Source organism: Myotis davidii, unplaced genomic scaffold, assembly GCF_000327345.1.
Source record: "Myotis davidii unplaced genomic scaffold, ASM32734v1 scaffold38, whole genome shotgun sequence".
NCBI lineage: Eukaryota > Metazoa > Chordata > Mammalia > Chiroptera > Vespertilionidae > Myotis > Myotis davidii.
Window position 1 is genome coordinate 4,999,633 of NW_006291383.1, and position 16,397 is coordinate 5,016,029.

Below are 16,397 nucleotides of genomic sequence, written 5' to 3' on the forward strand. Positions count from 1 at the left end.
TGTACCAAGATATATTTGTTGACTGAATGAATATAATTAGCAGGCAGGTGGAAAATAGCATTCTACTTCCCAGTCTAGGACTCCCTCTCACAACAGCATAGCTGCCTTTTTCCTCAATGCAGTGGATCCTAAAGGAAATAAAAATGACATGGAAGAGTAGCTGAGTACATCAGTTCTTTATCAAGTGCCAGATGGAGTGGTCCAGGTGATTTCTGTCAGGATTCAGAGTTGAGAGAGCAGACAGAAAAGCCTTCTGAAAGAGGAAGGCTTCTACTCATTCCAGAAGGCCAGTTGTTTTTGGGTGAGTTAGCAGAGAAGAGTGCACATGTTTGGCAATGAGAGCATCACAAAAGGGCATGAAAGTGGAACAAGCTGAGTATGTCTGAGAGGACCATGAGGAGACCTGCTGACAGGGGTAGAAGAGTTGTGAGAAATTAAGTGGGAAGAGTGAACTAGATTGTGGAGCACCTTGTATAATCAGTTAAGAAAGAAGATTTTTTTTCTTATGTACAGCCGGGAGGGAATCATGGAGAGCATTCAAGTCTTACTGTGCTGCTGTAATTATTATTTATTTCTGTACTGGTCATCTCCAACTAGAGTGAGACCCATGGGAATAAGAAAGGATGTCTTCAGTACTATAGCATCTAAGGAACTAAATCCTATATAATAAAAGCATAGTATGCAAATTGTCCCCTTGACCGGGAGTTTTCTGGGAGTTCAACCAGGGGGCCAGCCTGGGGAAGGGAGGAAGGCCCAACCAGTGGTGGCGGAGGCTGTGGCAGCAGCTGGGGGAAGAGAGGAGGGAGTACCTGGCCGGCAGCCACTAGGGACCCCACCAGGCATGAATTTTGTGCACGGGGCCTCTAGTCATTGAATAAGGAAGAAAACTCTAGTGGCAGATGGATAGGAACTTGAAGAGACGGAAGCAAAGAGGCAAGAGGCTGTTAAAGTTCAGCCATTGGGGCAATAACTATCTTAAATCTAGATACATTCACTCATTGAATGAGTACTTTTGCCAGATCCTGTGATAGGTACTAGGGATGGAACAATACCTAAGGCAGACATAGTTCCCACAGATCTCACTCTAGTTGGGGATGACAGGCACACAAATCACAATTATAGGCGTATAATTTAAGCCAGACTTGGTTGGTTGGGAAAGGCTTATTTAAAGAAGGATTTAGGCTCTGGCCGGTATGGCTTAGTTGGTTGGAATATCACCCCCATACACCAGAAGGGAACATACCCAGGTTTTGGGTTCAATCCCCAGTCTGGGCGCATATGGGAGGCAACTGATCAATGTTTCTCATATCAATGTCTCTGTCTCCCTCCCAATCCCACCTCTTTCCATATAAATAAAATAAAAAAGGATTTAGAAGCTGAGACCTGAAGGATGGATGAGAAGGAGTAAGCTGAATTAAAGGGGGGAGGGGAGATCAGAAGATGCAAAAGAATATGGTGCGTTTAGGGGAGGGGTCTAGGACATTGTGCATAGTCCTTTAAGCCATGAATGATGGGAGCCAGTGTAGTGTTTTAAGCAGGAGAATGACATATTCATATTCAGGTTTGCATTTATAAAATTCACTGGAGTTGAAATTAGAATGGGTAGAGCCGAAACCGGTTTGGCTCAGTGGATAGAGCGTCGGCCTGCGGACTGAAGGGTCCCGGGTTCGATTCCGGTCAAGGGCATGTACCTGGGTTGCGGGCATATCCCCAGGAGGCAGCTGCAGGAGGCAGCTGATCGATGTTTCTCTGTCATCGATGTTTCTAACTCTCTATCTCTCTCCCTTCCTCTCTGTAAAAAAAATCAATAAAATATATATTAAAAAAATAAATAAATAAAACAACGTAGAACGAAACCAAACAGAGTGAATATTCTGTAGAAAGAGAGATGGATTTGAAGACAAATGATGTTGACTTTGAGATAGATCTTCCAAATATGAGTATCATGGCAATTAAATGGCTGCTTTTCATAGCTGTATCAAGTCAGATCCAGTGTAATTCAAAATAAGAAATTTAAAATGGGGCCTTTGATACAAATTTTTGGCAGAGCTAAACCAGCAAATGGGATGGTTGAGACAACAGTAGAAAGCTCTAGGGTAGGAGGTGGGAGTTGAGGTGCTGGGATAATCTGCAGAAGCTAGAACCACAGAAGCGTCACAGTTACTGCTGCCTGTGCCAGAGGGTTAGGGAGAGAAATACCCAGGCTTCTTTGCCCTCTTTTCAAATATGGTGTGCAGGTTTTTAATTAACATTGATTTCAGAGAGGAAGGAGAGGAAGGGAGAGAAAGAGAAACCCCAATGATGAGAGAAAATCATTGATTGGCTGCCTCCTGCACGCCCTCATCGGGTTTCGAGCCCACAACCTGGGCCTGTGCCTGGACTGGGAATAGAACTGTGACCTCCTGGTTCATGGGTTGATGCTCAACCACTGAGCCATGCCAGCCGGGCTCTGCCCTCCTCTTTTCAATCTTCCACCAGTGCCTCCCATGGGCCAAACCTAACTGGAAGCCAATAGGTTGGGAGCTGGGAAATGGGAGTTTACAAGAGCAGCCCCATAATACAGAGTGAAGCAGAGGGAAGGTGATGAGTGGATCTGAGAGCAAACAGGCGAATGAGCACATTCTACCACAGACATCATTTTCCTGCTGCACGAAAGTCTGTCAAAGGCCCTGCGCTCTTATATAACCTAAAAGAATCTATTCATAAATTCAAGAATGGTTTATTTAGGATAGAGTCAGGTATTAAAACATCTTGCTTCTTACACTGTTCCTCATTTTGGGCAGAGTCTATGCTGATGAGTCTAGGTTATAGCTCTGCAGAGAAAAGTTCAAGTTCTGTAGGTATATACCTGTTCTTCCTGGGTTTTTGTTAATTAGTTTGTTTGTTTTTGTTGTTTTTGCCATCTTGTAGACCAGGGCCATGTATTGCAGAGGGAACTGGACAAAGGTCCTGACTGGGTAGCTCATATGCAAGGTTGCAGGTTCTATCCCCGGTCAAGGCACATACAAGAAGCAGCCAGTGGATGCATAAATAAATGGAAGAACAAAACAATGTTTCTCTCTCTCGTTCTTTCTCTTTCTGCTCTCTAAAATCAATACATAAAAAGTTAAAAAAGGGGGGCAGGAGGACTAGTCAAGGGAGGAGCAGGGGTCCAGTGAAGTCTCTTTTTCTCCTGGGAAAACAGGACAGTATGTATTCTGTGAAGGTGTATGAAGGGAGGGGGTTAAAGAACTGGGCAGTGTGCTGCTTCTGACCATCTTTGAAAAGAATAGGTCTGGTGGCTTTTGCTAAGCAAAGCTCTTATCTGCTTAGAACTTTGGTGTTTCTAATTTGACCCAAATGCAGGGCGTATTTGTAATTTGGGGTTTCTCAAGAATAAGTAGGTCTGGACATGATCAGTCTGCATGTACCCGAGACTTTCACTGAAATTATGAAAACTGGCTTTTCTCAGTTCCTGGTATTTTTCTCTTTGACAGGATGGCGATGTCATAGCCCCACTTATAACACCTCTAAAAAAGGAATGGAATTGCTCAAATTCAGCTGAGAGTTCAGCTTCTACCCATGCAAGGAGAACCCTGGACTTTGCGGATGCCTCTGGATGAATGTCTGCAATCATTTGTTTACAAAAGTCCCTCGCCCCAACACAATTAAGTAATTGAGGGAATTTGATCAGAGTGCGCCTATGCTGAACAAGTAACTTTATTTTATATTTTGAATGTATACCTATGCTGAAGCTAAACAATTTTTATTCAAAGAAACTACAAGGTAATAGGCAAATCTTGCTATGTATGCTATAAAAAAAAACCTTACCTATTTTTAGTATTAATTAAAGCCTTTCTCTTTTAGTAGTCTATTTTCTTAGAAAACTTCTGTGACATATGATTGTTTTTTAAAAAAAGAAAATTGGAAGTGATACAAGGGTACACATTGGAATTTAAAGTTGCGATTGTCAGGAACAGCAAAGGTTAAAACCAACCGAAATCCTAGCCTCTGAGGAAATGTCACCTTGAGGACATCTCCCCTTAAGTGATCTAAACATTAGAGAAAGACACCTTCCCCCCCTCTTTTAGCCAAGTTGGGGTAAGCAGTAAGAGATGAGAACCAGGAGTGGGCTCCAACTCTTCGGTGAGAAGCCTGATTAAATTATTGAAAAAATCAGAGGACTCTGGCCTCTGAAGTGAGACATAAAATACCTTTTAGGAGACCCTACCCTCAGTGGCAGAGGGATCCCCCAAACCAGGCTGTCCTCTGGGTCAGTTGTGCCTCCAAACCCAGGTAGTTTCTTTCTTTCCTAAATACTCACTGCCCAAGTCTTGGCTATACCACTGCCCAGCCTGGAAAAGGAGCTCCCCTCCGACGTGCTCCTGCATCTCGGGAACTGAGCAGAGGCCGTCACAGGAACCCTCCTCAGGGCTCCTCAGAGCTGGACTTGGTTGGTGCTGGTTCAGTGCATTTTATGGTTTCAGAGCAAAGACGGAACTGCCTGTGCTGAGCTGAGTGATTACCCAGGGAATTCCAGGTTCCCCTTTGTAAATTGATTCCGTTACCTTTAGCTGTGGAGTGGACACCACTGTGGTCGAGCAATGCTCCTGTGCTGAGCAACGTGCCCCATCCCACCCCCACGCCCATGTCCAGTTCTACAGGAATTCACCAAGAGCAAAGTCTGGAGTTAGAGCCAAAGCTAGTGGTGGCCAGAGGATCCTGGAGATGCAAGGTAGTGAGGAATGGGAGTCATTTTTTGTGAGCCCTTCACCTCTTATGGGAGCCAGCCCTGGCTGTGGCAGGAGTGAGTAGAGGAAGGGAGGAATTCGAACACAGGCCAGCAGATTATCCCAACTCTTAGGAGTGATGCCACCTCCCACTATATAACCAGGTTCTGTTGACTCTAGAGTGAAAAATATTCGGAATGTCTGCCGTTCTATATAGTCTCACTCCCCCTCCTCCACCCCGATATAGATAATCAAGAGTGGACCCTAATTAATAGGAGAATAATTAAAACCCTTTTCTCACTTCCACTGTGATGCCATGTGGGTGGGGATGTGTTCACATGGGGGCTCGAGAAGCACAGGTGAAGTCAGCCATGGTACGGGGCCATACCTGTTTTGGCTATGGTGCCTCTACAACATCCAGTGAGGAGAACTCTGGGCTTCAGACTTCGTGTACCCAGACCCACAGTTAAGAATGTAGTTTTTCTGCTAAGATTGTTTTATTTTTGCAACTCCTACCTTTAAATCATTGTGGTTTACTTTGGAATTTTGTAGTCCCAATACTGTATCATTGTCCTGATAAATAACTTAAATCTATTGCATATAAGGCAGCTGCACTTTATGCTTTTTACAATTATTTTAATGATGAGAACCATGTGTCATTTACAAGGTTAGATTTATTTTAAGAAACATCATCACTGTTTGTATAAAAATGGAGACTTTAACAGCTTAGTCTTTGGAGTTACTGAATCTTATCACCTTGAGACTGTAAACAGAACTGCAAGTTTAAATGACTGGTTACTTAATTTGGGTAAATATTTAATACCTGCAATAAAGCTTCATAATGTATCTCCATCTTAAAACCAAAGATGTCTTCCTTAATGACTCTTACACTGTGCCCACTTTTGACTTTTTTGTGCCAACGAAACAGGTCTAGGAATTTATCCACGTAGTTTTTAGTACCTCAATGCTATGTTGGGTCTGTGAGAGAGGGGATGATATTTAACAAGATGTGTGTTATTTAACTTTTCTTAATCAATTATGGTGAACAATAGCATAATAAAGAATATTTTCCGCCGAAACCGGTTTGGCTCAGTGGATGAGGCGTTGGCCTGCGGACTGAAGGGTCCCGGGTTCGATTCTGGTCAAGGGCATGTGCCTTGGTTGCGGGCATATCCCCAGTGGGAGATGTGCAGGAGGCAGCTGATGGATGTTTCACTCTCATCGATGTTTCTAACTCTCTATCTCTCTCCCTTCCTCTCTGTAAAAAATCAATGGAATATATTTAAAAAAAAACAAAGAATATTTTCCTCTGGTAGGAGGTGGGGTTAAGTATGGGAAGGGATATGGATTTTTCTTAGTTTTCTGAACTCCTGTTGTGCCTGAAAACATATCCTCCCTCTGTTTTAAACTCCCCAAGGTTCCCATCTACAGAGTTTTAGTTTCTTTATTAAATATGCATACTGTTCATTTGCCGCTTTCATATCTTCCTCATGAAATTAGATTTGCAAGTACCCGGCACACAACCCTCATTGTTTTAGAAAAAGAATGATACTACTAGAGTCTTTATTAGTTTCACTAAGCCCAGGTGTCTGTGGTTTGACAATAGTCTTTAAGTTAAAATAATTTCCAAAATATATAGAGTAGAATCCCATTTTTGTAAGATATACATATATATCTCCATGAAATATTATCTGGAAGGATATACAGTGGGGCCTTGACTTACGAGTTTAATTCGTTCCGTGACAGAGCTCATAAATTACTCGTATGTCAGATCAAAAAGTGAACAAGTGAGACACGTGATGCTGGGCTGATGTTGTGGTGTTCACTGTGACGTTCGCTGCGCCAACTAGCGGTGGATATCTGAAGCCTGCTCGTAACCTGAATTTTAGCTCGCAACTCAAAGCAAAAAATTGGCCGAGAGACGGCTCGTATCTCGAAAAACTCGTTAGTCGGGACACTTGTAAGTCAAGGCCCCACTGTACATGAAAATGGTAGTGTTTTGGGGGGTGGTTAAATTTTAGGCAATTTAAGTTTTTAATGTCTTCTGTTTTTTCTACAATAAACATGTATTCATTGCATAATTTTTTAGAAGATAATTTTCAAGAGGGACTTTGCCCTGCTCAGGTGAGGTGTAACTGGCTTTCACTCCTTCCGTTCCGGCCCCGTGCCTGTCTTGGGTCCCCAGGCCACCGCGAGGCTGGCTCACAGCCACAGTCGGCACTAGGACACTTCACCATTGTGTTTTGGACAGAATGGCCTGCCCCGTGTAAGGGCCTGGACGGCATCCATGAGCAAGTCCGAGCACCTGCTACCTCAGGAAGCTGCCCACTGTGAGGCCATCAGCTCAGAACCCAAGCCTCCAGCTCCTTGATGCAGAACTGCTCCTGCCGGGCCAGCACCTCATTGTTGAAGGTCGCACAGGGGTGGCTTCCTCCGTGATACAAGTCTCCATCCAACCACAGCCCAAACTGGCCACTAAAGAGAAGAGGAAAGTCGTGGCATGGCTCTCTCCTGGGTGTTGAGACCTTTCAGACCCACACCATGACGGCTTATATTTCAAAGTCCCTTAAACCGATTTATCCTGAATTGTTGGGAGACTCCACACATTATTCCCCACAGGTTTTAGAGTATTTTTTTTTTTACAGTTCAGTGGTTTTAATAAATATATACAGTGGTGCAACGCTCACCACAGTTTTAGAACATTTGGAATGTATTTAAGATGGCAAGGTTTGTTTTCTGTTTTTGCTTTTTGTTGCTGTTGGTAATCCTCACCCAAGGATACATTTTCCATTGATTTTTAGAGAGAGTAGAAAGGAGAGGGAGAGATATAGAGAGATAAACATTGACGTGAGAAAGACATTCATTGTTTGCCTTTTGCCTCCTGCACATGCCCTGGAGTGTGGAGAGTCGAGCCTGCCCTTGACCTGAATCACACTCAGGACCCCCGTGGGTCGACGCTCCAACCACTGAGCCAAACCAGCTAGGGCAAGATAGCAAGGTTTAACCAAAGGAGTGAATCTCAGAGGTGTGGCCTCTGAGCCCAAAACACTTCAGAGAGCATCCACATTAACTCCTTCACCTGACAGCAAACCTAGGCTGGAGCTGGGAAGTGAGTTACTGCAAGTCAGAAAAAGCTGGTGTGTTCTGTGTCCAGCTGCCTCTGAAGGCTGTTCAGGCAGCTGGAAGAGCAGCTGCCTGGTCCTGATCAGTGTTGTCATCTTTGTCCTCAGGATAGGATTAATTCTGCCTCAATTTGCAGGTCACCAGGGGCAAGACTAACCTTTTCTTCCTAACCCACTCCACTTCCCACCCCCAACACACACATATACACACCTTTAGGCAGGGTTCCTGGGCAGACCCCAGTGAGTTACATTCCCTAGGATCACGGTGCCGACAGGTAAATTTGAGGCTAGCCTCATCCAACCACGTGGAATGCTCTTCCCAAAGTGACATAAATTCGGACTAAGCGGTCACCGACTGCAAACACTCAGAGGGAGCGTCTATGCCATCCTTTTTCTTCAATGTTGTCTTAGAGCAGTGGTTCTCAACCTTCCTAATGCCACGACCCTTTAACACAGTTCCTCATGTTGTGACCCCCAATTTCATTGTTACAAATTGAACATAATCAAAGCATAGTGATTAATCACAAAATAACATATGTAATTATATATGTGTTATCCAATGGTCTTAAGCGACCCCTGTGAAAGGGTCGTTCGACCCCCAAAGGGATCGCGACCCACAGGTTGAGAACCACTGTCTTAGAGGGAAGTTGAGGGGCTGCTGAAGGGAGAGGCCTGAAAGTGAACCACCAGCCTCCTCATTTTATGAGACAACCTAGCTCAGTCTTCCTGGATAGAAGGGACCAGAACACAGACCATCCTGAGACTCAGGGAGGACTGAGACACCCACCTGCCACTGCCCATCATCAGTGAATCCAAGTCTCCTTTCACAAAGAAAGAGTTGCTTCCTGTCCACTTAAAGACCTGGCATGACAGGAAAAGGTTCGTTACTGCCCTGCAGTTCAACTCCACACCACTGGGTGGCAGTATTGTAAAGGGAATGGGACATCCAGGCCCCAACTAAGCCCAGGAGGTATTCTAGGCTCCTGACTCTTGAAATTTTTTGCCATTCTCTCTGGAGTTCACCTCCTCTTGCTCTCCAGTCTGATTCTCACAGCCCCTCTGTTCTGGTAATAGAACAGAACCTCTGAGGCTTACTGCTTCCAAAGCTGGAGAGAGGAGGGGGAAAGCCCACAGGAGGTAGGGTCAGGAGTCCGGCCCTAATTCTACCATTAACTAACTGTCCCCTCATCTCTCACTGGAGGTAGCACCAAGCCCGCCCATCCCCCAGTGCTGCCTCACACCAGCTCCTCAGCTAGTCTTGCAGGCCCACCTCAGACACTCCCTGACTACCACCATTTCTGTCCTATCCATCTCTACTCATTCTTGCCCACACATCCACGCCAAGTCACTCCTTGCTGGATCACAGCTTCCACTGTCTCCTGCCCACAGCCCATCTCTACACTGCACTCTGAGTGACTGACTCAGAATCGAAGCAGATATTATCATTCCTCTGCCTAAAGCCCTCCAATGGCTTCCCAGTGCAATGGGAACAAAATCCAACTCCTCACTGTAGGTGGAAGCCAAGCCGGCTCGGACCCCTGATTTTCTCTCTGACTTTTTCCCTTCCTTTCTGACTGCATTTCAGCTACACTGGCCTTTCTGTCCCTGGGACACCTAAAGTTATTCCTGCTTCAGGACCTTCACGCCTTCTGGTCCGTATGCCCAGATGGTCTTCCTGCAGATCCTCAAATGGCTCACTTCTCATCCTTCATCTCAAATGTCATCCCAGAAACATTTCCTGGACCACCCTGTCTAAAGTAGCCCTTCCTCCCAGACCCTTTTTCCTTTCTCACTGAGGTGCCCTGTTCATGTGTCATTCCTTGCCCCCTAACATATAAGCTCTGTGAGAGCTGTCTTGATTCCTGGCAGTATTCCTAAGACATGGTATAGATGTGTTTTCTAGTTTGTTTGTTTGTTTTTATTGATTTTTTTTGAGAGAGAGAAACATTGATTTGTTGTTCTACTTATTTATGCATTCATTGGTTGCGTCTTGTATGTGCCCTGACTGGAGATTGAAACTGCAACCTTGGCGTATCAGGACAATGCTCTTACCAACTGAGCTACCCAGCCAGGGCCGTATAGATGTCTGTTGAACAAATAAATTACTCAAGAGTTAATTCAGTTAATACAAAGATTTTTAAAAGGGCTGCAAAAGCATAGTATATTATTGCCTATAATTAGTTATAAAAAAAATGCGATGAACAACCAAAGGGTTTTTAGCAAGAAAAAAAAATTAAAAATAAATGGACTAATAAAAGATAAGCCTGGTCTCAGAAGAGATGAGATAATATTAACAAGTGACCATGAGAAGACAGAACCATTCAAGTCCTCTTCTACTTTCATCAAGGAACATGGCCTTTGAACTTGAAGGAGTAAGGTAAACATTACTACAGAAGAAATTAAGACCATCTTCATGATGCTGCTTGGAGTAGTGATCAAGGAACTGCTGGGAATTCATGAAGAACGTAAGTCCCAAAAGATCAAAGACAGGCACAAATTAACCAGTTTTTGAAAAGTAAGACTTCATAACGATAGACTAGGAAGACAGATAGCAAGCCCCTGAGAAAATTACTCATTTGTTTTTTTAGCATTTAGCAGCAGGTACTGTTTCAGGCAATGGGTAGAATGGTGACCATAACAGACAAAAATGCCTACCTCATGGGACTTCCATTCTAGTTGGAGGAGGCAAATCCATAAGTAAAATAAATAGTGTGGTAGGTGGTGACAAATGCTAAGTAGAAAAAGGTAGAAAAGGGCTAACAGGTTTCCCGGGGCGGAGTATTATAAATTTAAATCGGGTGGCCAGGGAAGGCCTCTCTGAGATGGTGACATTTGAGAACTGAAGGAGGTGAGAACTAAGCCTTATGGAGACCCAATGGAGGGCGCTATAGGCAGAACATCATGTGCAAAGGCCCTGAGGTAATAGCAGGCTAGCGTGTTTAACGACCAGCTCAGAGGTCAGTGTGGCTAGAACATAATGAGGTAAAGGAAAAGTAGCAAGAAACAACAACCACCGAGCTGGTGTAGCTCAGTGGTTGAGTGTCAATCCATGAACCAAAGGTCACTGGTTTGATTCCCAGTCAGGGCACATACCCAAGTGCGGGCTCAATCCCCAGTAGGGGGTATGCAGGAGGCAGCCAATCGGTGATGTTTCTCTCTCATTGATGTTTCTATCTTCCTTTCTCTCTCTCTAAAAATCAATAAAAACATTTAAGAAGAAAGAACAGTGAGAGGTCAGAACATGTAGGGACTTGTAAGTTATTTTAAAGACTTTGGCTTTTCTCGGAGTGAGAAAGGAAGCCATTGGCAGCGTGGAGTCAGTGACATGCTCTGACTTAGCTTTTAAAGGGATCATTTCATCTACTGTGATGAGTGAAGGTAGAAGCAGTAGGAGGCTAGAGCAAGAACACAGGCAAATAATGATGGTGGCTTGAACCATGATGACTGCAAAGAGCATGGTAAAAAGTGGTGGATTCTGGATATAGATAGAAAGAGAAGGCAGGACAGTCAAAATTCGTTGACAGCTCCGATGTGAGGTGTAGAAGAGATGTTCAGAAGGACTCCAAAATTTTTGGTCTCAGCAGCGGGAAAGATGGAGGTGCCAATTAACTTTGTTGGGGAAGATGGCAGGAGGCGCTGTTTTATGGGGGAAAGTCAGCTTTGGACATGTGAGATCTGAAATGCCATGTTTGAGTTTGTGGAGCCACTGGATAGTGTGTGGATGTATGTGAGTTTGGAGTCCAGGGGAAGAGGCCATGAGCACATGGACGCCACAGAAAACTGTAAGGATGGATAGGACCTTGAAGAAAAAGAGGGTAATCAGAGAAGAGCGGAGAACCCAAAACTGAGCCCTAGGACCTGTGACATTAAAAGGTTGGGGAAGCTGAGGAGGAGCAAAGAATTCTGCCAAGGAGTTGTCAGTTCAGTAAGAGGAAAATTCTAGAATTCTAGTATGTGAACCCCGGAAGGCAGGCGGTGATGACTAGTCTCCAGCGTGGCTTCACTATGGACAACTGGCCCCTTTCCTCTTTCCTGATGAGATTACCAGGCAATGCGATCGATAAAGTGCATTCGCCTATAGCAGGGCAGTCCCTAGCTGCTCGTGACCTCCTCATCATGCGACCAGATGTTTGTGCTGCTGGATGTGTCTGTAGGTGTCTTGGTCTGTGCACTGGAGAGGAGGTACCTAATCGCAAACCAAAGTATCCAGCACTATTTCTCCCTCCATCTTGTATTTCCACTCCCTTCAACTTCCTTTTCCCTCTCTCCTCGGTTAAAACAGCTTGGCCAAACCCCTCATGGATGAACCCTCCCTCCACTCTGCACGCTCTCCTTTGCCTGAACCTGAAGAGCTGGATGTTGCTGGAGGGAAGCACGTGCCAAAGTACCTGGCTTGCTTTAAAATTCAGTCTCAACCCTCCCGTCAGCATTGCCCGGCTGTCCTTCCGTGTCTCTAGTTTTCTCTCATGGGCTTCCCTTTCCCCTCTCGTGATCACTAGTTGATACTTTCTCTCCCCTCAACCTTCACACCACCTCCTCCATCCTTGCTCGCAGCGCCCCCAGATCTACCTGCACTTCGACTAAACTTGTCTCTCCAGCCTGTATCTGGTGAGCAACAAACCTCTTCCTCTCAGAGCCAGTAAGTGGTTGCCAAGGACCTACTGAGTATTTAAACAAACACACACAAGGATGGGCAGGCCAAGGTGGGTGTTCTGCCTGCCACTGCCCTCCTGCCTTCCCTCTGTGGGAAGATTGGAGGACACCAGGCACCCCAGCACAGGGGATGGAGCTGGGGGCCACTGGGACCCTGGGATCTTTGTCCTTCCATAGACCCCCTCCCATCCCCTCCCACAAGGGTGGGAGCATCACCTTCAGCTGTGGGGAGAAGGAGAAGAGGAACGTCTCGCCGGTACCGTAGAAGCCTTTGCTGAGTCGAAAAGCTGAGGAGGAGAAGGCCCCAAATATCTGGAAAGCAGAAGGACTTGCATTTTGCAGCTGGAAGGAAATAGATGATCCTCTGGAAACCCAATTTCCAAGCTTGGTGATATAGGCTCATCCTAGAGGGGCAGTTGGGGAGCCTGGGGCAGTGCTGGAGGGTGGAGAGACCCCCAAGGGCCCATCTACACACATCCTTTCCTTAACACTCCCCAGCCCAGCTCACCTGCCCATCCTGGTCCTTCAGCACCAGCAGCACGGGCCCACTGTGGCCCTCCATCTGCCTGTACAGGCTCTGCAGACTGAAGCCATCCCTTGCTGTACAGAAGGCCAGACTCCAAGAATATCCAGTGACTCTCGGGGGGAGGTGGAGGCTGAGCTGGGGACAGGTCCAGAGGTGAGTGGGGGAATCCTCGTCCTCCCAGTCTCCTTTTACTATCCCCCCCGGGGCGGGGGGGCACTCACACAAACAAGGTACTTCATAGTTTACAGAGTGGTTTCCTGTTTCCAGAGGACTTTCACACCTGTTAGGAGTAGCCCTCAGAGAGGGACTATTTTACAGATGAGCTAGGGGAGGTGGTCAGCTTGTCTAAAGCCCACATGGGCAGCAAGTGGCAGAGTCAGGATTTGAACCCAGGTCAGGTCTCTCCCTTCTTGGTCACCCTGGCCTCTAGTGGCTGAAGAATAGATGAGATGCTGAATCCCTCCTCCTAACCCCCCTCCCCTCATCCTCTCATCCCTACCCCTAGTTTGGCTTCAGTTCCCAAGGGCTGGTTCTACTTAAACATTAGCTTATTTCATATATCCTTCACTTCCTGGCCCAGTGAAGATGGTGACTGTTATTACTGGATTGTTTGACAAGTGGGAAAGGAAAGCCCAGAGGAGAAATGATTTGCCAGGGTGACACAGCGAGCGGGGTTCAGAGCAGGAGTGATCCCAGGTGTCCTTGGACCTGGCTGGGAGTAGGACAGGCGGGTAAGACTCTCAGTCTCAGGGCTGAAATCCTTGCATCATAAACCAGGCCGAACCTGCCTAATCTCTGAGGCTCCCAGAACCTGGCTGGCTTCTGCCAACTGGGGCTCCACGGGATCTTCAGGAGCTGGGGCTGGAGCTGGGGCTGCCTCCTTCTCCTCTTCTTCTTCCCCCTCCTCACCCTCCTCTCCAGACAGAGTGTCCTCCACCTGGCTGGGCTGTGAAGACGCAAAGAGGCCTGGTGAGTCAAGGGACAGAAAACACCAGCTCCCACATCTCCCAGGTCTGAGAGCCTCAGCCACCCCTGCCCAGGCCCCTGCCAGCCCAGCCAGAGGAGGCTGGGAAGTGTCCATCACAGACAAGACTCAGTCCCGCCAGCCGGCTTCCTCCGTGGTACCTGCTAGCTAAAGGTTGGAATCACACACGCCCATCAGACGTGGCCCTGGGCCCTGTGGTTTGTCTGCCTGTGTGCTCTGGACCCAGGGTGGGTGCCAGGGATCCAGTTCTCAGCTCGGGGGCAGGAGAGAAGGGCAGGTGACAGCCCAGCCTGGGTGCTGTGTGAAATTGTACATGAAATCATCTAGAATAATAAAAGTATAATATGCTAATTAGACCAGACGTCCTTCCAGATGTCCTTCCGGATGACCTTCTGGACAAAGCCAGGGCTGCAAGGGAATCCCGGGTCCCAGTGCCAGAGGGAAGCAGGTGCCAGCAGCCGGGGGAAGGAAGGCCTACTCTTGGCATGAAATTTTGTTCATCGGGTTTCTAGTGATCATAATAATAACTAGAGTGGCTGACATTGATCAGCACACACTTGTCCAGGCCTTTGTGAAGTGCTAGCTGTGCACGATCTCTCCGAATTTCCCCAAGAATCCTAGGAATGTGCTGCTTATTCCATTTTACAACGGAAGACAATGAGAACCCCGTCAGCCAGTGAAACAATCATGTCATAGGTGAGGCGTGTGCAGTTTCGTGTAAAATGTGCAATTGTCCATGTGAATGTGTGTGTTCCCTTAAAATAGAGTTGTGCAGGCAAATCAGTGTGAGAAGGTGTTGAGTGTAACTTTGTGTTTACCTGTCAATGTATTTGTGAGTGTGAGTAGGGATTGTATAAATACAGGGTGTCCCCCCAAAATGTATACACACTTCGAATGATTATAAAGTCGGTGTTTATTAACATACAGTTCATTTTCAAAATTCAAAAGAATCTACAGAAATGAATAATTTTTTTTGTCAATGCCTGTTTTCAAACTGATGACTGTTCTGGTCCAGGCACTGCTGGTAACTCGAAGTAATGGAATTGCAAACATCAAGAATCATTTTGGCCCAGCAGGCGTGGCTCAGTGGTTGAGCATCAACCTATGAACCAGGAGGTCATGGTTCGATTCCCAGTCAGGGCACATGCCAAGGTTGCAGGCTCGCTCCCCAGTGAGGGGTGCACGGAAGGCAGCTGATCAATGATTCTCTCTCATCATTGATGTTTCTGTCTCTCTACCTCCCCCTTCCTCACTCTGAAATCAATAAAAACATATTTTTAAAAAAGAAGAAAAGGGTTAATATGCTTGAAAACATTTTTAAAAAGAGTCATTTTGTTTAGTATTTGTGTACCCTCAATTTGTGAATTGTTGTTGGTTTTGAACCATAAACTTTATCTTTTATGGATCCCCATTAAAAACAAGTCTAGTGGCATTTTAGGATGAATTTTCTTTGTTCAAAGCTTAGTCTGGCTTCACCCATTATTTCAAATCAGATAAACTTGGGAAGGAGTGAAAATTCAGTGAATTATCAGCTGTTAAAGTGTGCATACATTTTGGGGGGATACCCTATATATATGTGAGTCAGGGGGCATGTATGTTATTACATTCATTCATTCACTCACTCGAGTTTCCACTCTGTTTCAGACATTGCTTTCTGATTCTCCAGGTTAAGGCCTAAGGAGGGGGTCCTAGCTGTGTGGGGCTTCTGGACAGAGCTCCGTCTGGCACCCACTCGAGGGAGGAAGAAACAGCAGTCTTTGCTCCTTGGGGGGTCTCAGGACCATGGGTCTGGGAGCGAAGGCCCTGGGTTCCTGAGTTCCTGCTCTGAACCCCAGGCCAGCTGGAGAGGGACTTGGAAGAGGAACAGATCGCCTGCCTGCATTCATCCCTAGCTCAGGCCCCACCCTGCCCGAGAGCTTACCTTTCCCCACCTTTCCTGACCTAACACCCCGCCCAAACTGGACCCCTTACCAGACGAGTGTAACGCCAGCGAAGTCCTTTCATTCTCCTGTCTGAATCCAGCAGCCAGCAGTGAGCGAGCGAGGCCTCAGTTCTGCCGGGAGGAAGCGCCTCTGGGCGAGGCTGACGGATGAGAGGTAGAAGTCTGGGGCACACCTGGCTTGCTCTATGCTCACCCAGCTGCCCTTTGCTCACCCTCCCTTGTCACTCCCAGCCTGAGTTGTCACTGGGTGTGTCTGTGAGGTCAGCTACACTCGACATTCATGGCCTCGCTTGCATGTTAGTTATGAACACACATTAGCCACAAACAGTAAATTCTAGGAGTGATTCCCTTCTGCCTCCTTGCCCTTCTAGCAGTCTGGCCTAGGAACTTTAGACAAGTCCCTTGCACCCCTGGGCCTCACTTTCCCCACATATAACATGTTGGACCAGATCATCTCAGT

General features: G+C 46.4%; 2 protein-coding genes and 1 long non-coding RNA gene across 3 annotated transcripts in view; 2 read left to right on the forward strand and 1 right to left on the reverse strand.

The window, feature by feature from the left end:
* SAMHD1 (SAM domain and HD domain 1) overlaps nt 1–5,569 on the forward strand; it is a 62,094-nt gene extending 56,525 nt beyond the window's left edge. The window contains exon 16 of the mRNA XM_006764508.2: nt 3,477–5,569. Within this exon, the coding sequence (XP_006764571.1) occupies nt 3,477–3,602 (126 nt within the window). The 3' untranslated portion in view covers nt 3,603–5,569. The remainder of the gene's footprint in view (nt 1–3,476) is intronic.
* Nucleotides 5,570–6,000: 431 nt separating this feature from the next.
* On the forward strand, nt 6,001–6,243 carry LOC107183211. Its single transcript, XR_001514000.1, has 2 exons — nt 6,001–6,081; nt 6,143–6,243. It is a non-coding gene; the product is annotated as an uncharacterized LOC107183211 (long non-coding RNA).
* A 520-nt stretch (nt 6,244–6,763) lies between these two features.
* On the reverse strand, nt 6,764–16,156 carry TLDC2 (TBC/LysM-associated domain containing 2). Its single transcript, XM_015564446.1, has 6 exons — nt 15,967–16,156; nt 13,795–13,956; nt 12,993–13,145; nt 12,701–12,796; nt 8,619–8,692; nt 6,764–7,184 (listed from the first exon to the last, which is right to left on the reverse strand). Exons 1-6 carry the CDS (start codon nt 15,997–15,999, stop codon nt 7,049–7,051), a joined length of 654 nt encoding a protein of 217 aa, XP_015419932.1. The 5' UTR covers nt 16,000–16,156; the 3' UTR covers nt 6,764–7,048.
* Nucleotides 16,157–16,397: the final 241 nt, after the last annotated feature.